The 21,591-nt window shown below is 43.9% G+C and overlaps 1 protein-coding gene across 1 annotated transcript in view; it reads left to right on the top strand.

The window, feature by feature from the left end:
• Positions 1-21,591, top strand: part of NLK (nemo like kinase) — a 293,044-nt gene that overhangs the window by 184,984 nt on the left and 86,469 nt on the right. The window contains exon 4 of the mRNA XM_068270246.1: positions 14,886-14,992. Within this exon, the coding sequence (XP_068126347.1) occupies positions 14,886-14,992 (107 nt within the window). The remainder of the gene's footprint in view (positions 1-14,885; positions 14,993-21,591) is intronic.

Below are 21,591 nucleotides of genomic sequence, written 5' to 3'. Positions count from 1 at the left end.
TCCGCTGCAAGCCTTTCTGTGTTTATTACTGTGCCACAGATTTAATGGAGTGTTAATGTTAAGAGGTATTGAAACAGAACTTCTCTTTTCTAATGGAACCGAGCAGTAAAATCAATGTACGAGCTCCAAATAGCATGAGTTAATGTTAAATAGTTTTGGTATACAATAGAGAGCTGAACAAGTTGAATAAATGTTAGTGGAGGCATTCTTCCCTTCCAGCAGAAGCTGCAGGCTTCTAGTGTGCTTCTGACCTAATTGCAGCGCCACTATTCAGCATACAAACTGTGCAGTCACATGCCTGGTCAGCAACATGGAGTCCCTGCTAAAAGAGCACACTAAAGCCATATGCTTGCAGCTTCTAGGATGAAGCTTCCGCCTCCAAAATGTTTGTGTTTCGTTTCACCATTTGTGTTAGTATAGACTTGTCAGCTTGTGATGCATATGCAGCTTTTACATAGTTATGTTCTTTTGCAGTCAGACAGTTACCTAGCAGTTCGGGGTGACCCAAACCACTAGGAATGTACAGTATAAGGGGCTAAAAGACCGAAAAGCCTTCCTACTAAAAAGCAATGCTTGGTGCAGTCAGTTGAGAGATCTTAGATTTGCAATGGTTCATTATTTACAGACATGCAGTGGCGTAGCTATAAGGGATGCAGAAATTGAAAATCCACCAGGGCTACTCCTACTATAAAGCCACCAGAATCACGTGATTCAGGTGACAAAATCTAGGGGGTGGTGTTTGTACAGTTTGGGCCACCTGGATCTGCTTCCTCTCTGCTCTTGCCTGGCACACACACTACCCTCCTTATCCATTTATCGCTGAATCCTCGTCCTCGTTCAGCCAGTGGCACCTGCCCGCCCATCCATGTGACATCATAAGCAGGGGAGGTGTTGATATGTGCCTCTTATTGAAGGCAAGCTACGGTAAAACCCCATCACGGGCAAGAGATCACTATGGCCAGTCAGAAGGGAAGCTTTGGCACACGACCAATCAGACGAGGGTGCTGGCACCAGACCAGCCAATTACAGCCACCCACTTCTCCTTTTGCTAACTGGTGCCTATGGTCTAGCTGGGGGGACCACAGCACTGTCATTGGGTAAATTACTGCACTCTATCAGTAGCAAAAGTCTAGAACTGGCCCTGACCAGGGCCCATGGAGTTGAAGAGACCACATGGGGACCACCTCCATTAGCAGTTTATTGGTGCTGTACTGAATATAGTCAACCCTATATAGGATTTGTGTATTGATGACAATCGACAAACCATTTGTTTTCCTCTGCTCACACCCCTCACACAGTGGCTGTCTTTGGAAAGCTGGTTTTGGTGGTCTGTATTTTATTATGCATACAGTGCTGGGGGAGTGGAAAGGGATGGGCTGGACTAATGTAAAATTTGCACTGGCACCCATGGCTCTGTAGCTACACCATTACAGACACAGACAAGGTATCTAGTTGGATACTGGAGACAGTGTAGTGGTGGTTCCTTGACTGATAACATACATTTTTGGTCAGTATGCACTGTAGACACTGAAAACCTGTAGTAGAGCCTTTGAATGTACACTCACCTAAAGGATTATTAGGAACACCTGTTCAATTTCTCATTAATGCAGTTATCTAATCAATCACATGGCAGTTGCTTCAATGCGTTTAGGGGTGTGGTCCTGGTCAAGACAATCTCCTGAACTCCAAACTGAATGTCAGAATGGGAAAGAAAAGTGATTTAAGCAATTTTGAGCATGGCATGGTTGTTGGTGCCAGATGGGCCGGTCTGAATATTTCACAATCTGCTCAGTTACTGGGATTTTCATGCACAACCGTTTTTAGGGTTTACAAAGAATGGTGTGAAAAGGGAAAAACATCTAGTATGCGGCAGTCCTGTGGGCGAAAATGCCTTGTTGATGCTAGAGGTCAGAGGAGAATGGGCCGATTCAAGCAGATAGAAGAGAAACGTTGACTGAAATAACCACTCGTTACAACCGAGGTATGCAGCAAAGCATTTGTGAAGTCACAACATGCACAACCTTGAGGCGGATGGGCTACAACAGCAGAAGACCCCACCGGGTACCACTCCTCTCCACTACAAATATGAAAAAGAGGCTACAATTTGCACAAGCTCACCTAAATTGGACAGTTAGACTGGAAAAATGTTGCCTGGTCTGATGAGTCTCGATAGTCAGAATTTGGCGTAAACAGAATGAGAACATGGATCCATCATCCCATGTTACCACTGTGCAGGCTGGCGGTGGTGGTGTAATGGTGTGGGGGATGTTTTCTTGGCACACTTTAGGCCCCTTAGTGCCAATTGGACATCGTTTAAATGCCACGGGCTACCTGAGCATTGTTTCTGACCATGTCCATCCCTTCATGACCACCATGTACCCATCCTCTGATGGCTACTTCCAGCAGGATAATGCACCATGTCACAAAGCTCGAATCATTTCAAATAGGTTGCTTGAAAATGACAATGAGTTCACTGTACTAAAATGGCCCCCACAGTCACCAGATCTCAACCCAATAGAGCATCTTTGGGATGTGATGGAACGGGAGCTTCGTGCCCTGGATGTGCCTCCTAGAAATCTCCATTAACTGCAAGATGCTATCCTATCAATATGGGCCAACATTTCTAAAGAATGCTTTCAGCACCTGCTGAATCAATGCCACATAGAATTAAGGCAGTTCTGAAGGCGAAAGGGGGTCAAACACCATATTAATATGGTGTTCCTAATAATCCTTTAGGTGAGTGTATCTTCGTCTGAATTAATACAAAGAGTGGAATGCTTAATCTCTATCTATCTATATATCTATCTATCTATATATATATATATATATATATATATATATATATATATATATATATATATATCTATCTATCTGAGCCTTTGAATCTTAAGGCCGGGTCAGTAAAGTTCACCCTCTCATTTTTTCATTGTTGAAGAAGGTGAATTGGGGACACTGTAATTTTTAAAACCATTTTCATATTTGTCACAACCATTGCAGAACATTTTTTACTTTGCAATAGTCAGTCAGACAGGTCCATACCTCCCAACCCGGGACAGTTAGGAGGTATGCCATTAAAGGACAACTGAAGTCAGAAGAATATGGAGGCTGCCGAATTTATTTTCTGTTGAACAATACCAGTTGCCTGGCAGCCCTGCTGATCTATTTGACTGCAGTAGAGTCTGAATAACACCAGAAACAAGCATGCAGCTAATCTTGTCTGATCTGACAATGTCAAAAATAACTGATCTGCATATGCTTGTTCAAGGTCTATGGCTAAAAGTATTACAGGCAGAAGATCAGCAGGATAGCCAGGCAACTGGCCACGTCAGGGCCATGCAGCTCTTCTTCCTCATGCAAGGCCACTCAGTAGCTGCGTGAGCCTGCCCGTGCATGTGCAGTACAGCTTACTGCGTATGCACAGGCGGGGTCAGCTATTGCGCAGCTCTGCGTCAGGAAGAAGTGCACGACCTGTAAGGATTACCGACAATGCATTGCCGCTAATCTTTTGGGGAATTGCGCTCAGCGATGGGGGACAACACAGCAGGGAAGGAAGCCTCAGTAGGGTCGTGAGGCTTCCATCTCTTTAGGGAAGTATCTGAAGTGTACCCGAGCTTTGGCTCGGGTACTCTTTAAAAAGGAATAAATATGGCAGCCTCCACATACCTCTCACTATTAGTTGTCCTTTAAGTCAGGAAGTAATGGGGTTACGAAAGATGGGGGCACAAGATTACAATAAAAAATACAGTCCTGCTCCGAAACTAAAATCAAATGTTTTCTTTAATATGGCTTTTTAAATATATTGTGCTTCGTCTAGCCATGCCTGGAGTGTAGTATTTTGTTTGAAAGGATGTCATGGTACTTTTTGTTTAACTTGAGTGTTCTTTCTAATAGTGTTTTTTTTTATCTGTACAGTATCCACTCTCAATGGTAAACCTGTTTTTCATATTAAGTTATGGCAGACTGCAATATGAAATGTATACCTGGGTAGTTTTAAGATACTGATGACATGAAATACCATTTTGAAATGCTTCTCTGTTCGCTCAATATCTGTTAGCAGAACGTAAGCTGAAATAGTCCATTATGTGCTGAGCGGTAGTAATACGTGTACATTTACTGCTCAGTGGAGTTTATAGATTCCAGTATTCCTCCCCATAAATAGCTTGCAGTGTATGCAAAGTGATAGAAAGACAAGACAATTAAAATGTCTCCTCTTTTAGGTATCGCTACAAACAGGTTTTTGCACAGTATATATAGGATGTGTAGTTTTATGTGGTCTTTATTGCTTTTGTAAGTCAATATCGCCAGTCCTTGTGCCAAGGGAGAATATCTATTGCAATATACATTACAAACGTAAGTTAACCAATTGCTCCCACAGAATGGGGAACTGGCTAACAATCGATATGTACAGCTTGCTCAGCACCTCACCAAGGCTTTCCTGCCCTTAAGGTCCAGTTCACATTGGCATCAAAAGCATTCCGGTTAGTAGACCGTAATGGAACTGATCTAACGGATGTGAGCAGATCATATGTTAATCGACCGGGTCCATTCTTATTTCTCTGTTGGAACAGATCCAAAAGGATCACGAGTTTGGGGAGGGAGCAATTTTTCCGAATTGAGGAACCTGTCGAATTGGAGGGTCACTGATCAAAAACTGATGCCCAATAAAAACTGACCTGATTCAATGATGGGTTTTTACACAGAGCAGTTTTTGATCCATCCAGTGTGAACCTTTGCTTATCCTTTAGACTGTAAGCTTGCAAGGACAGGATGTCTTCCTGATTTTGTTTTTCGTAACCTCTGTTTGTCTGTAGTAATTGCAATACTTATGTTGTACTCCACCTTTGTTTTGCACACTAGTCTCTTGTAATTATTTTGTTCAGCACTATTGGTTCCAGAGGACAAAGTGATCGGCAAAATGTTAGTGCAGTGTCATCCAGTGGCGTAGCTAAGGAGCTGTGGGCCCTGATGCAAGTTTTACAGTGGGGCCCCCCAAGCACGCTATACATAACAATTGAAAAGGCGCACCAAAACCTGCCAATGGCAGCCCCAGCCCCAGGGGAAAGATGGGGAACAGTTTATTAATGATTACCACTATTCAAAGCCTCTATAGAAGTGATTATTATGAGCACAAGACCAATAGAGAGCTAATACTGCAGTTGAGGGAGGGCCCTTGGGAGCCCCTCTGGCCCAAGGGCCCTGATGCAGTTGCAACCTCTGCAACCCCTATTGCTACGCCCCTGATGTCATCCTATGAGGGGGTTCTCACAGCAGCGTTTCAAATTTTAGAAAATCAAAATCTTGCTGCTTGTACCTTGAGATCGCTCAGCACTGAGGGCTCTTTCACATTAGACAACGTGTACAGGAGCCATTCTCCTGCACGCGTTGAATGGCCTGCGGTGTGTTGTAGAGATGTTGCGGTGCGACGCAATCAGCGGCGGTAGCTATTATTCACCTGATGGGGAACCGGTGGTTCAACGCTCCCGGGTGCGTTGAACCGCAACGCAGCATCGGGTGTGAAAGGTAAAATGAAAGTCTATGGACTTTCATTTTACCTTGGTTAACGCAACGTTTGGACTTTGCGTTAAAACGCAGGAAAAGGGCTCTAGTGTGAAAGAGCCCTTAGTGATTGCATTTGAATTTTGCAGTGTGAACTAAAGGTGGCCACACACAATACAATAAAATGATCCGATTTTACAGCAATTCAGACTAGCTTTTTTTTTTTTTTTTTATCCAGGCAAGAAATCGGATTTCCTGTTTTTATTCAATAAAAGTTGATCAGGAATGGTGGTTTTCTGATCAATTTTTCTGAAAATTGAATGGCATGTGGTAGATTGTCAATAAATGTATACTCCCAAGTAATTTTCTCAGAGTTTCCAATCATGTTTTTTAAAATTGAGGAAAAATTTAACGTGTGGTAACATTTCAAAAATCTGACCAATGTACAATTAGTCAGAAAAATTGATTGCTATTCTTGAACAGACATTTAAAAATGATATGGTGTGCGGCCACCTTTAGATTATGGTAGGGATTAGATTTGAACTTCTCTGGGGACAGTTAGTGACTTGACTATAGACTCAGTAAAGTGCTGCGAAAGATGTGAGCACTATATACAGTAAATGCATAATATTAAACAACCTGACAGCTATTTTCTCTTGACAAGTTTTGCCGGTTTTGACTGCAGGAGCCGTGCAAATATAGTAGTGTAACTCGGTACAGCTGTGACTATCTTCTCGTGCCCATAGGAAATATTACACTGGGTAAAGTGGAAAATTTTACCGCTATGTGATAATTCACACTAGTGATTTAATTCTGTCTTGATGTTTGGGTAAAGGCAGTCCTGATCTTCCTGGTATTTTGGGGATATTCAGTGACATCACTCTTTAACCCTGCTGTACATATTTATATGTGTATGTTAGATGATGGCTTTTACAGTGACCAAGCCTGTGAATACCTTTCATGCACAGCTCTACTATATAATGTCTGTTACTGTGAGCCAATTGTATATTTACCAGGGGCAAACCCAGGATTCCTGAAACGTCTCCCTTAGCCAATCACAATACAGTATAATAATATGGTAGGACATCATGCTGGGTACACATAATGCAATTTCCCATCCGACTGACAGGATCTGACAATTATTTTCTAAATGTCCGATCTGCTCCCGATCGACAATGGGATCGATCAGGAGCAGTTTGGATACAGATAATGACAGCCGACATTGCTAATGAAGGGGAAAGTGAAACATTCACCCAGCAGGAGCTGTGCTCAAGTTCCCCAGAGCTGCTCAATGCCCTGTACACACACACACTGCTGCTCCATGCTCTGTACACACGCTGCTGCTCCATGCTCTGTACACACGCTGCTGCTCCATGCTCTGTATACACGCTGCTGCTCCATGCTCTGTATACACGCTGCTGCTCCATGCTCTGTACACACGCTGCTGCTCCATGCTCTGTACACACGCTGCTGCTCCATGCTCTGTACACACGCTGCTGCTCCATGCTCTGTACACACGCTGCTGCTCCATGCTCTGTACACACGCTGCTGCTCCATGCTCTGTACACACGCTGCTGCTCCATGCTCTGTACACACGCTGCTGCTCCATGCTCTGTACACACGCTGCTGCTCCATGCTCTGTACACACGCTGCTGCTCCATGCTCTGTACGCACGCTGCTGCTCCATGCTCTGTACGCACGCTGCTGCTCCATGCTCTGTACGCACGCTGCTGCTCCATGCTCTGTACGCACGCTGCTGCTCCATGCTCTGTACGCACGCTGCTGCTCCATGCTCTGTACGCACGCTGCTGCTCCATGCTCTGTACGCACGCTGCTGCTCCATGCTCTGTACGCACGCTGCTGCTCCATGCTCTGTACGCACGCTGCTGCTCCATGCTCTGTACGCACGCTGCTGCTCCATGCTCTGTACGCACGCTGCTGCGCCATGCTCTGTACACACGCTGCTGCTCCATGCTCTGTACACACGCTGCTGCTCCATGCTCTGTACACACGCTGCTGCTCCATGCTCTGTACACACGCTGCTGCTCCATGCTCTGTACACACGCTGCTGCTCCCTGCTCTCTGCTGCTCCATGCTCTGTGCACATGCTGCTGCTACATCCAAAGTCAACTGTAGCAGGGAAAGAGAGGGGGCAGTGCTGTGAGCTGCAGGATACTTGCAGATATTCTGGTGTCTCAACTTGTGCCTGTCCCCAGACACTGCACTGACCCTGGTCTGCGGGGGGATTCTGGGCAGCTGTAATCCCCCCCCCCCTTGCGTTTGCCTATGATTTACATAAATACCACTTAAATTCATGAGTGTGTATGATGTGACTGGCTTGCAGCATGTCTGAATTGTGTTTCATGGAAATGAAGCGATTAGTCACCTATGCTACTTAGGAACGTTCTTGTAAGTAGCCCCAAGAGACGATAGGAAATCTGGGACAGCACATGCCAGAAAGTGGAGGAAGTGTGGCCTTTTACATATTTCAGGGGGTAAATAAAACGACATACTTTGCACTATGGTTAATTTTTCTGTGATTAATTTTCATGCAATTTAAATGCAGCTATTTTATTGCTGTCACAGGCAGGTTGTTTAAGTATGCAGACAGAAGTGCCACAGTAGGAATTTGATGTGAACTTTTTCCCACATTCCCTATAAATTCTTCAACAAGCAGGAAGGTACCAGATCTCAATAGCTTCAGTTGGAGGCAAAGGAGATCTTTGTTTGGTCAGAAACCAATCTCGTCTAAAGAGACTCTGAAGTCTCTAAAAAAAAAGTATTTTTATTTCATAAATATGTTTATTATGTTATCCCTAACTAAACAGCCGCATCCCCACCGCAGTACGCTATCTAAATCCCCCCAAACTCCCCGGGGGTCAATCCGGGCAGCGCTTCCGTGTGAGGCAGGGCTATGAGCTGCAGCCCTGCCTAACGCGTCTGTCAGCGGCGGATCTCCGCCTCTCCCCCACCCCTCTGTCTTTCTTCACTGAGAGGGGAGAGGGAGAGGCGGAGCTCTGCCGCTGACAGACGCGTGTGAGGCAGGGCTGCAGCTCATAGCCCTGCCTCCCAAAGAAGACTAGAGGGCAGCAAAATCCACGACCAAGAAGGTCGTAGATTTTGCGGGGGAAAGGTAGGGGGGATTTAGATTGCGTACTGCGGCGGGGGTGCGGCGGTTTAGTTAGGGATAACGTATTAAACACATTTATGAAATAAAGACCTATTTTTTTAGAGACTTCAGAGTCTCTATAAAGAGGACCTCCATGCAGAAAATAAAAATCAGTCAGCGCTGCAGTAAATAGCTTGGCGGTTTTTCTCGGAGGAGAGAGGGGAGGGGGGGCCAAGTAGCGGAAATGTAGTGATGCGGGGTCTTCGGGGCGGCTTCGTGGGATGAGACTCCGGAGGTGAATATCACTTTTCATTACAGCAGCACTGATTGATTTTTATTTTCTACGATACTAAGCAATACTTAAAGTGCACCTAAACTGAGAGGGATATGTTTTTTTTCCTTTTAAACACTACCAGTTGCCTGGCACTCCTGCTGATCTCATTGACTGCAGTAGTGGCTGAATCACACATCTGAAACAATCATGCTGCTAATCCAGTCTGACTTCAGTCAGAGCACCTGATTTGCATGCTTGTTCAGGGGCTGTGGCTTAAAAGTATTAGAGACACAGGATCAGCAGAAGGGTTGGGCAACTGGTATTAAAGGAAAAATCCATATCCTTCTCAGTTTAGGTTCACTTTAAAAGGGACTCTGAATATAGAAGCGGACAATAAGGATAGCAATGGTTAGGAGAACTCATGTGAACAGCTAATAATTTATAAGGCTCTGATTTGCTGGTCAAGACATGTGATGTACCAGGAAGTCATCACAACAACTCAGAACCTTACAAATCAGCTGATCAAACTGATTACATGCTTCTCCATGAGTTCTCCTAAGCATTTCCATACCTAGTGGACAAGTTAGCAGAAATACAGTCTGTTGTCAGATTGGGGTCTAAACAAAGAAGTGTTTTATATAGTTGCCAAAACATGTGGAACGCCATCAGTAGCAGAGGCGAATGCTCAGGCTTCAAGATTCTGCTCCCTAAATCTGCAGCACAAAGCGGTGGGAGTAAATGCTTTGGAACAGGAATGGAATTATCCGCTTCTATTTGCGTTTCCTCTGCAGTTGATTCCAGCAGTTCTCAGGAAATGGGGAGGATTGGAGAATCTGATGATTCTGATTGCCCGGGTATGGCCGAGAAGGAGTTAGTACTAGTTTCTCAGGTTGTCGGTAAGAGAGGAGCTTTGGCATCTGCCATCCAGGCGGGACCTTTAGGGCACCAAAAATAAAGCAACTTAAGTCTCTGAATTCAGTGCAGTGTTTTGACTGAGCATAATGTAACATTAAAGGGAAGGTTCAGGGAGTGGGAAAAAAAATAAAAATCCATATCCACTTACCTGGGGCTTCCTCCAGCCCGTGGCAGGCAGGAGGTGTCCTCGCCGCCACTCCCGGTGGCCGACCTGGCCAGGCCGGCTGCCAGGTCGGGCTCTTCTGTGTTCCACGCTGTACAGCCCGGAGGACGTCCGATGACGTCAGCACGCCCGCGTGGAACGCAGATTGGAGCGCAGAAGAGCCCGACCTGGCAGCCAGGCCAGGTCAGGTCGGCCACCGGAGACGACCGGGAGCCTCCGGAGCGGCGGCGAGGGCACCTCCTGCCTTCCACGAGCTGGAGGAAGCCCCAGGTAAGTGGATATGGATTTTTAATTTTTTTTCCCACTCCCTGAACCTTCCCTTTAAAGGTTCAATTGGCAGCTTTTTCAGCCTTATCGGCCTATCCCTTTCTTCCTCATCCTCAAGTAGTCCACCACAAACACTGTTAGTGTGAAAAGAACCTCATACTACATTATTCTTTACAGAGACTGGGATATGGGAGAGTCCAAGTTTGCTGCCAGTCAGTGAAGACTGAATAATAAGCTGCTCCTACAAATTTCAAGTTTACCAAAAGGGGTAATTTAAGCTTTGCTCGGTTGTGGTTGGCTGCATTGGAAAACTACCAAGAGAGCAATGCCTACAGATTAGGGCTGGACCCCACTCAATAGCCTTCCGCTATTAAGTGGGGTTCGACTTCCTCCAGTACGCAGAGTATCGCAGCGGAGCAGTGAGTTTTTACCTACTCCTGTGCCAGTTTGGGTTATATTTCCTCTTAAAGTGTTTTGAAACTCTGACATAACATTCAATAAAAATGTTTTTCTACTTTTTATTTTTCATACAGTTATCATATTAGCTTTTGTGCACAAGTAATATTGTCTGTCTACAAATTACAAGTTTCCAAAGTGAAGTTTTTCTTGTCCTGAAAGCGGTCATTACATTTTAGTCCAACTGCTTTTTATTATATATTAACATCTTCTAATGAGTTGTTGTGAGCTCTGTGTGTGTCTGAAGCAGAGGCAGCTTCTCAGAAAGTGTGTTTTACTTGTTACAGACAAATGTATCAACATTGGAATGTAAACAAAGATACTGTTATCTCCAGTGTGGATGCAGATGTGAATCTGAATAGCAGGACAAAGTGCTTTGTTTAACCATTTCAGCGATCTTCTGCTAATTTTTTTTTCTGTGATAGTATCTTTAAAGCTGTGAGGAATCTTTTAGAGCAAAGTAGAAATGTTGACTTTCAGACCACTTTAACTCCCGCCGTCAGACTTCTGTATGGCCCTCAATGGTTACTGCACGTCTGGTGACTCATCTACAGCCATATAGAGAGATGTAGCAGCAAAGAGCACTGCTGCAGTGAGGAGTAAGGAAGGACCTCACTTGGCACCGGAACAGGAAAAATTCTCTGCCCTTTTTAGAATTAATTGTCACTGTCCCTATGGTACATAGACGATACATTCTGTAGCTCTGTCCAGGAAGGTGAGATGGCCACGTGCACAAAGTAAAATTGTGCAACTGTATTTATGTAAATATAAGATCAAGTGAAGGAAAAGTTTGTTTTAGCATGCTAGGTGAAAATAGTTTTTTTGTAATGTGCATGTCACATGGCAGTTAGTTTGTAGGAAGTGAATCTGAGCATTGAATACAGCGAGACACCACCTGCTCATTCTTCCCTATTCCCTCCCTCAGAACAGAATAGACTGCTTGGCTATCATCTGGACTCTGATTGGGGTGGAGGAATGGTCACCCTAGATGATCATCAGTTGTCTGTCGCCACACATCCCATATCTGTACGTAGCTTTAGAAATGTTCTCAATCTGTTTTGTAATTGTGAGTGAAGATCATTTTATTTTTACCCACAACCTTTCACTCTAGCTGTCCGTACATGTGAATGAAATCTGCTCGGAGACTCATGCCAGCTTTCCTGTCTGTTCTTCGTGTTTGCGGGCTTGGGCGGAAGCTTTTACTCACTTGGGCACCATCTGTTGGAGAGTTGTCACATCTAGAGGAAGCGGGGACATCAAACAAGCTCGTCACTCAGAGCTATTCTGATGCCATCATTAAATATCCCAGAGACAATAATCAGCTTCTTTTCAAGTTAATGGCACCTCCGAGTCTCTTTCAAGTGAGCGCCACTTAATGCGCATCAGACCTGGAGTGGTGCAGGTGTCATTTTAGCCCTTCATTTAATTTCGGCTGCTTTGGTTGGCCTGGCAACAAATGGAAGAGTACAAGAGACATTCTGCAATAGACAGAGATTTGGGATGCTTGTCAGAGTGGTTAAATGGAAATCTTGCCTTAATCAGATTACACAGTGCTACATCTTTTGGATTTTCTAGCCGGCGTTGTTTGGGCATATAATAGGAAGATAGAATTAGTCAGCAGTGGAAGAAATAAGTTGTGAAGAGGCTTGGTCGTATTTCTAAAGCCGTGGAACAATGTCTTTTCTTCACCAAGCAACTCAGCTGAACACTTATTTCCTTGTGCATGACTCACATCTGACCTACTAAACCAAATACATTGTGTGTGTATATGTATTTCTCCTAAGGAAAAAAGGTTTTAGGCTGTTGGGTTCTGATAGGACCTAATTACAGCCGGAGTGAGGCAGGGCTGAAAAATAATGGCTTTTTCGGCTGCAATAATGTGTTCCTTTTCTTCCATTCTGTTTTATTCTCTGTTTTGCAACTCGCATTATCAGTAATTTTTCTTGCAGCTAGAGAACGTCGTGTCTTAAACTTGCACTCTATTTCTTTTTCTCTTCAGCCATATGTATTTTATTCAGTTTGTATACTTTTCTATGTTATTATACATTATGTATATTATACTGTCAACTTTAGAACCATAGGTCTTTATGCTAAAAGTATACCAGGTACTGTGGTTCAAGCAGGGAGGGCAGAGGTGACCTGTAATTACATTCATATTTTACTAGATTTATGTGCAACCTTGTCCTGTACCGGAGAGCTGGATCATCCACAAGACAATTCTAGGCAATCCTAGGGCCTAGAGAGAGTCTAGCGGCCTAGTCGATGCTAGCCTCCACCAAATTCAACTAAAAAAGCCAGGTGACCATCCGTGCTGGGCAAAAAGTGCTATCTTGCCTAGGGACCCATTTTATTTCAATCCTTTTCTTCTGTACCATTTATTTAACCAGGCAAGACGGAAATTACGGTGCTGTAGATGCAGACAGCCCACCACTCCCCACTCTAGTCCTAGCATCACTAAGATCTGTAACCCCTCTATCCATCCAGCTGCTTTTGGCTGACCACTTCTGTGGCTGCATCAGTAGTATGTTACTGTGTCTGTGGTGAGGGGTGGGACTTAGGCGGTGAGGTATGTTTTGAGGGGTGGAGTTTATGCAGTACCATTTATCTGCATTTATTCTCCTGGCATCTAATGCTGGAAACACCTGATTCAACTTCCCATCTGATTGACGGGTAATCTAAATGGAATGTGTATCGTGTATACATGTTTAAATTGCTCCCGATTGATGATAGAAACTATTTTCTGATAACTTAGAAAAATCGTTCCCTTTATTGATCAGAAACCGTTTGGACTTGTCGGAAATAATCGTCTGATTCCTGTCGATGGGACGGGAAGTTGCATCGTGTGTTTCCAGCATAAATCCAGTGCTGGCCATACCACCAAATACTTCAACCTAAATGGTCTTCTATCTGTTGTGAAGGTGCTCAGTACCTGTGTAGTACTGCCCTACATGCCAACACCCCCTAGTAAGTCTGGAGGATGAGTCCTTCTCTTCCCTGCTGTAGTGCAGCCTGGACTGCAGCACCAGAGTGCATCCGAGTAGAGGCAAGGCTTCACTCATGGGATGCACTGAAGAGGAAGTGCCACATAGATTATCACTAGGATTTATTTTGTTAATTTTCATGTTTTACATGGACTTTAAGTATGTTTACTTTTAAAACACTAGTTCACTCTCCAGATTTTCCATTGCTGGGGAAGGTCAAAATATCATGCAGCTGTTTCACAGTGATTCTCCTTAGTTCCTGCGTCACATGACTGTTCTATTCACAAACCTTTGCAGCCTATAGGAAAGTAAGTGCTCCTTTTGTCAGAACCACTCTTAGTACATCCTCTGCTGCTTAGAGATGAACTCTGTGGCCAGCTGTGCTGCTACTGCCGATTATTATGATACTGTAGTTGCTGTGCTGACCATTAATAGGTAAGCGCTTACCAACAGAGTGGGTGTGGGAGCCCTTTGGGGATCTATTCCTGTCCTCTCTTAGACTACCTCATGAGGTTATTGGGACGGAAAGGAGTCTGGACAGCCAGCTGTCCAGTAAAGTTGCACTGCTGCCTCCACAGAAACTGTAGCTAAAGGACCCAAACACGTCAGAAAATGCTGACATGAGGATTCTAACATGCTTAAAGTGAACCCGAGGAGAACATAAACTGATGAGATAAACCATTATATTTATCCTCCTTTTCCTAAAAATGACTTTTTTGATTATCCCATGGTTTTCTTTTATATTTAAACATTTACAAAATCAGTGACAGCCTATTAAGCGGCCCAGAGTTAGAAAAAGGTCAATAGTTCATGTATTTTCTCCCCGCCCTCATAAGTTATATTCTGCCAGGAAAACTTTTATGGCTGTAATTAGCTGATCAGTGATGTTTACTTTATTCTGACAAGCTACTGACAAGACAGAAGCTGTCACTTGCATGCCTAGAAATTAACTCTTTCAGGCAGCAAAATAAAAGAAGTAAAACAGCCTGGTTATTAACGTTTTGCACTGTACATACACGTTTATCTCATCATGTCACATATCACCTCGGGGACCCTTTAACGTAAAAAAACACAATTCCCTGTTGCAGTCCCATATTAAATCGAAGTGTGACTTCTTATTTACCATTTGTTTTTCTCTATTTACTTCTGCAGTACATTGTGCTTTGTTCTGTCAGTGAGCTCCATTTTATTTCAGCTCCATGTGTTCCTTGACTGATTCCTCAGATATGTTGTCACCGAGTTAATGCAGAGTGACCTCCATAAGATCATCGTCTCTCCTCAACCTCTCAGTTCGGATCATGTTAAAGTTTTTTTGTATCAGATTTTAAGAGGTAAGTTTTTAATTTTGTCTTCTTCCCCCCCCCCCCCCCCCCCAATTTGCTGTGATTTATTCAGTGGCATTTGCTCCTGCAATAGTCAACAGTAAAAGGTAAAGGTTTATTTAACTAGATTGCATATGATCAATTTATGTTGCATTCTAAAGTATGGTTTTACTTTTTTATTGAATATAAAATGTGTGAATATAGGTACTTAGATGTGCACAAGTTTTTAATACCTTGTAAAAAATGATGCAAAGTGAGAATACTTTAAAAAAAAAAATAAACTATGGTTAAACCGCAATGTGAATATACAGAGAAAACCCAAATCAAATAAGTTATTGGTGAGGTTTATCTTTGCTCTTTAAAACAACAAGCATTCTCCCAGGTACAATTAAACAGCCTTTTAAGGAACTTGGCAAGTGGTAAATCATTCTGCATATAAATACACAGCCTCAGCGGATCGTGTACAGCAGCCCCTGACCACCTCTCCCCAAGCGGTCCGACTGGCGGATTAACTTGGCCGGCGATGTCCAATTTCTTAGTACACACTGCTCTGTCATCCCTCTGTATACACACACACACACACACACACACACACACACACACACACACACACACACACACACACACACACACACACACACACACACACACACACACACACCTAGAACACACACACACGCACACACACACACCTAGAACGCGCGCACAGACACACACACACACACACACACACACACACACACACACACACACACACACACACACACACACACCAGCCCAGCAATGTAAACGGGCAACTTGAGTCAACATTTTGTATGCAGAAAGGCCTTTGGATCCTTTCCAGGCTTTCCCCGTTGCCCTCCATCCCACGGTGGTCTCGCTGGGCCCCTCCGAAGCCACAGCCAACAATTGGTCAAGCTATGGCGCAAGCACAGTAGCGCCTGCAATTTTTACCTTCCCCGGCTCCAGCACAGGCGCAGTATCAGATCCCTGATGAACAAGGCAGAAGTAGCTGATCACAATTGGTTCAGCTAAGTCGCCTGCGCAGTAGAGAAGACTGGGATCGGCTATTTCTGCCTGATCCCGAGCCAAGAGCTGCTACTGCGCCTGCGCTGGAGCCGGGAAGGTAAATATTTACATAGCTGCCGTTCGGAGGGCCCCAGCAAGACCACCTTAGTATGGAGGAGGACGGGGGGGGGGGAGCCTCGATAGGATCCAGAGGCTTCCCCCTCCTGAGGTAAGTACCCACCAGGAGCACTTTTTTTCTGTTACAGGCTTTCTTTAATACTTTAAGCCATAGATTCTGCACAAGCAATGCAGATCAGGTGCTCTGACTAAATTAGCCACATGGTTGTTTCAGACATTACTGCAGCCAAAGAGATCAGCAGGATGCCAGGCAACTGGCATTCTTTACAAGGAAATAAATTTGGCAGCCTTCATATGTCTTATTTCAGATTCACATTAAGAGAACCAAGCACAGTTCTATGTATTTTGGCTGTCTGTTCCTTATGTCTTTTTATGTAATTCCAGGTAGACACATTAATAATAAAGAAGGCCTAAACTGTGGCTGGCAATTTATGAGCTGATTTTTTATTTTTTTGTGTGTGAATTTTCATTTATCCAGGCCAAGGTATAAATAAAAAATAAAAAAATGAAAGTAGCTTTATAACCTTTTTGTTTCTTGGATTCTGCAGAACTCACTTTTGGGATTGCAGACGTTACTCAGCAAGATTCATTAAACATTTTCTAGAACAGAAAAAAAAAGGTTACCATATGAAACTACTTACATTTTTCTTTGTATTTACCAAAAGTTTCATGTCCAAGAGTTAGTGCTGTGTTCGGATTTCCTAAAATACTATTCTCACTTTTGCCCATTCCCTGGTGATAAAGTCCATCTGGGGATGTCCTCTCGGTGATGCACCGTTGTGATGCAGGTGCTCTTTAGAGAGCTTGAGAGAGCTCATCGGCCTACTGACATTTAAATCACTGCAGAACAGGGTTCTCCCCAGAAATATTGTCCAGCCGGGTGGCGTGAAATAGTAGCCGGGTGCAGCGAGATAGGGGTGGGGCTTCTGTGTGCAACGCTGCTTACAGAATAAAAGGAGGTGAGCTGATGACAGTCGGGTGCTCACCAAAACTAGCTGGGTGGAGCACCTGATTAAAAGAGCCTGGGGAGAACACTGCTGCATAATCTGGGCCCTGGATACACGAAAAAAATGTTGCAGCTGCATAGCAATCCCTGCAATCTCAGATCCGCAGGTTCTAATAATCTAGTCATACCCAGAGTCCACCTGGAAACTTTAGGCCACAAAGCCTTCTGTCATGCCGCTCCTACATTATGGAACTCCTTACCTCAGCAGATCAGGACAGCTCCATCTCCATCTCACGACATATAACTGGGTTGGAAGGAAAAAGAAGCCAGGATGCCAGATGAGCACATCCAATCAGAACATAGGATTATCTTGTATAACCAGTATATAGGCAGAATAACGCACAAAAACTTTACTGGCCCACTCCGCCTCATTTATTTTTTAAAATTAACCTTCCATTAAGGGAGGTTCATATGTGTGCTGACAGGTGGGGGAGCTTCGTTACTTACTTACTGGGTGCTATGCTTCTGGCCCCGAAATCTGTATGCGATCTGTCATCTCTGCAGCTGCCACTTTTTAACTTCCTGGCAAAGTCATGTGCCCGCTGCATTGTATGCTGAGAAATGTAGTCCATGGATGTGAGAATATCTCTGTGCTCTCAAGATGGCCATACACTTAAAGGACACCCCAGGTGAAAATAAACTAATGAAATAAACAATGTTATCTATCCCCCTTCTCCTAAAAATTACTTTTTAAGATATTCCACAATTTTATTTTAGGTTTACCATATTTTTCGGACTATAAGACGCACCTAGGAGAAAAAAATGTGCATCCATGGGGAAGGGGCATCTTGCTGATTATGTCCCCTTTGTACCTCATGCCCAATTGTACCTCTTGTGTCTCCCTGTGTCCTCCACTGTCCCCCTTGTGTCCCCATTTGTCTGTCTCTGTCCTTGTGTCCTCCTCTATGCCCCTTTGTAAGGCTGAACGGTTTCGCGTTTTTAAATCGAAACCGCGATACCAGTCAAGACGATCTAGTGATCGTCACTAGCTGCGGTTTTCCCTGGCGCCTGCTGTGCAGCTCTGCCTACCGTCGCTGTCATACGAGTACAGGATCCAGTGATTGGCTGAAGCTGCGCTGCTCAATATGGCGCCGCCTACCGCCGCCGTAATACAAAGTAGAGCCAGCGATTGGCTGAAGGAAGCTGCGAGGCTACTCTATATGGATCCGCCCCCCCCCCCCCCCTCCGCCGCCCTCACACGGGAGACTTACAGGCTCCGCAGTCCGCACAGTGTTCAGCTTAGTGTGTGACATCACAGCAGGCTCCGTCGCCCCCTGCACACATTCTATGTCTGCACTTCAGCTCCACTCACTGTCGCATCAAAGTTGTTAACCTACCGTGCCAGGCCAGCGACATCGCACAGAACCTGCTACCACTAGGCTCCGCCCCCCGCCGCTTCCCTTCATACACTGGTCGTGGAAGCACCTATGTTTGACTACCAATAGTGATGCCCCTACACCTAACTTCCTATACTGTGGGAACCTATCCCTGGCTGGCTGGCTACCTACCTATACTGAATCTGCACATTGTGAATTTTTTTTGTGCTAAAGCTTGATTTGAAAAAAAAAAAATCGTGAAGCAAATCGAAATCTCAATTTCTGGCAAAAATCGTGCAATTCAATCTTTACCTAAAATCGTTCAGCCCTACCCCTTTGTGTCTCCCTGTGTCCTCAATTTGTCCCCTTGTCCTCCTCTGCACGGGCACAGTACAGGGAGTCCCTAGTATTGCGGTTGGAGGTTTGTATTGTCACGTGTTCACAAGTCAGGAACTCCCTGCAGTCTGAACAATTCAGTAAATATACGTTTTTACTGTTTTGTTTTTGCTCAATGACACATTCATTAAAGTATGCCAGAGCTAAAATATATGAACCATTGACCCGTTTTATCTCTTTCCTGCTCTCAGAAGCAATTTTCTGCTAGGAAAGTGTTTTATAGTTGTAATTTCTTATCAGTGAAGGTCACACTGTAGTCTGACCCAGACAGGAGCTGCCACTTGCATACCTGATGTACCTGATGCACTTTCAGGCGGAGAAATAAAAAAATGGAACACAGCATAGTTATTTGTGTTCTAGGCAATGTACATACACATCTATCTCATCATGTCACATGTCACCTCGGGTATCCTTTAAAGATTTTTTTTTTTTATTCAATGCCCATCCAATTCAGTTACTTTGATCAAATCTGCTGGTCATCTGTTGCCCCAGCATATCAGATTGATTGTCTTTTGATTGGTTCTAAGTAGTTTATTGGTCAGAAGTCTCATTGAACATTTTGGAAATTTAAGTCCCACAGCGTTACACTGCACTAAGTAGTACAACACTTGCATTTCAATCAATGTTTCATAGATTACTGCTGAAATCCATTGAGACTGAGGTTGCTGTGAAGGGAAGGCATTACTCACCATCCGATAAATCCAATCAGATAGGAATTGATGGGTTTAGCATATTAGGAGGTGACAATCAACCTACAGGCATGGCCAGCTCCAGAAGATTTGATAACATGAAAAATGGGATTCCTGTATAACTGCAGACAGCGCCCATAGCAAGTGCTATGCCCGTCATCCCTCTAGATATGCCTCTGACTAGTAATCCACTTTTTTTGTGTATTGCATTACATTAAAGTGAAACAAGCACTATTTGTAGCACCCAGGGCATCTCAATAGCGCATTAAAATGCATGTCAATTACGTGGCTGGTTAAAAAAAAAAACCTTCAATTTGGCCTCTTCTTTTTACATTTAAAAGTTTAGCATAGGCTTTTTAAACAACTTGCATGGCTTGCCAGGCCACAGAAATTTCAGGCATATAAGGACTGATGTAATTATTCTATTGCACACATTAGCAGAAGCTATCATAGGAGGGGGGGGGGATACTACGCTGTGCCTCAAAGACTTTAGAGTGGTCACAGATGCTATCTTTTCTTCACACCTTCCTGGATAAAGGATGGGCAAATAGAAGAGGGGGGGGGGACATGGCAGCTCCTATAGCTATTAGAATCAAGGAAATTAGCAATTGGTCCCATTAAGGTGTGTTGGAGGGATTTTAGGAGATACTATCATGAATGTACAGTATGTTCGTAGAATTGGTTTCTCCGCTCTTGTGTTTTTTTTATCACAGTGCAAAATTCAAGCACAGCTATTTGAGTTGTTGAATTCATTTTATTGGCTGTTGAGAAATGTCACTCTGCACCCAACATTGAGCTGAAAATTCTCATCTGCTGCCAGAGAAACTGTCACAGAAAGAAATGTGCCAGTCAGGGAGGAGTGGGGCCAATGCAGTGGCCTAATAAATTGGGTATTTTTATATTATAGCGAACTGATTTGGGTCCATCTGCTACATCTTAATGGAAAGCTGACAGTTCGGGCATACGCTCAATATAGAAACATAGTTCATGTAGGAAAATGAGTCAAGTTAGTGAATTATATAAATTGCTAGGAAATTCAAATGACACCACTTTGCAGCTGTTAGTTTGGTTTACTCTTTGGTGTACAGACTGCCCACATATTTTTATCTTCCTGGATGAATAATTTGGTATGTAATGTAGAGGAGTCTTGTTTACTTCATTTCAAACCTGATGCTGTTCACGTGATTTCAGTGACCTTCCCATCTAGAGTTTATTATTGATTAGCTGTGTTTGTCTATGCATAAAATTAGGGGGAAGCCAAAACTTTGCTAAAAATGTATAGAGGTGGCCAACATGGATTAAACTCTGCTTGCAGTGTACTAACATTTAAACCTCTACACAACTTAGTCCTCAGACACCTTAAAGTACAACTGTGATTTAAACAGAGCTGTGTAGTCGGTACGGAAATCATCTGCCTCCAGCTCTGACTCCTCAGTTTATGAAACCCTTGTGGGAGGGGTTCACCACATTATCAGCCATACAGAGCCCCCTGATGATCCTTTTGTGAAAAAGAATAGATTTCTCATGGGAAAGGGGGTTTCGGCTACTGATTGGGATGAAGTTCAATTCTTGGTCACGGTTTCTCTTTTAAGTTGTACATTGTGCCTGACATTTTGTCACTCACTAAGCTTCTCCCATTAGCCAACGGTCTCTTCTCTGGTCATGTGATATCGATGACAGTTGGAACATGGGAATATAGTGGGACAGATTTATCAATAGTGTAGAAGCTGCAATTTCCTTCTGAAACAGGAGATGGGTAGGATTCTCAGAATTGTGCAAACAGTGAGAGAATTGTCTGGGTGAGGTAAGATATACTGTGGCAGCTTTAACACTGATAAAGGGGACTCGCAATAGTGAACAAAACTTTTAATAGTAACATTCAGGGCTGTGGAGTCTGTACAAAAATCATCCGACTCCAACTTCAGCTCCTCAGTTTACGAAACCACCAACTCCGACTTCAGGTACCCAAAATTGCCCCGACTACTCCAGTCCAACTCCACAGCTGTTGCAGGGCTATGGAGAGGGTACTAAAATCATCTGACTCCTCACTTTCCG

Source organism: Hyperolius riggenbachi, chromosome 2, assembly GCF_040937935.1.
Source record: "Hyperolius riggenbachi isolate aHypRig1 chromosome 2, aHypRig1.pri, whole genome shotgun sequence".
NCBI classification, from domain to species: Eukaryota; Metazoa; Chordata; class Amphibia; order Anura; family Hyperoliidae; genus Hyperolius; species Hyperolius riggenbachi.
The sequence above is the reverse complement of the archived record's forward strand: the minus strand, read 5'-3'. Positions and strand labels throughout refer to the sequence as shown.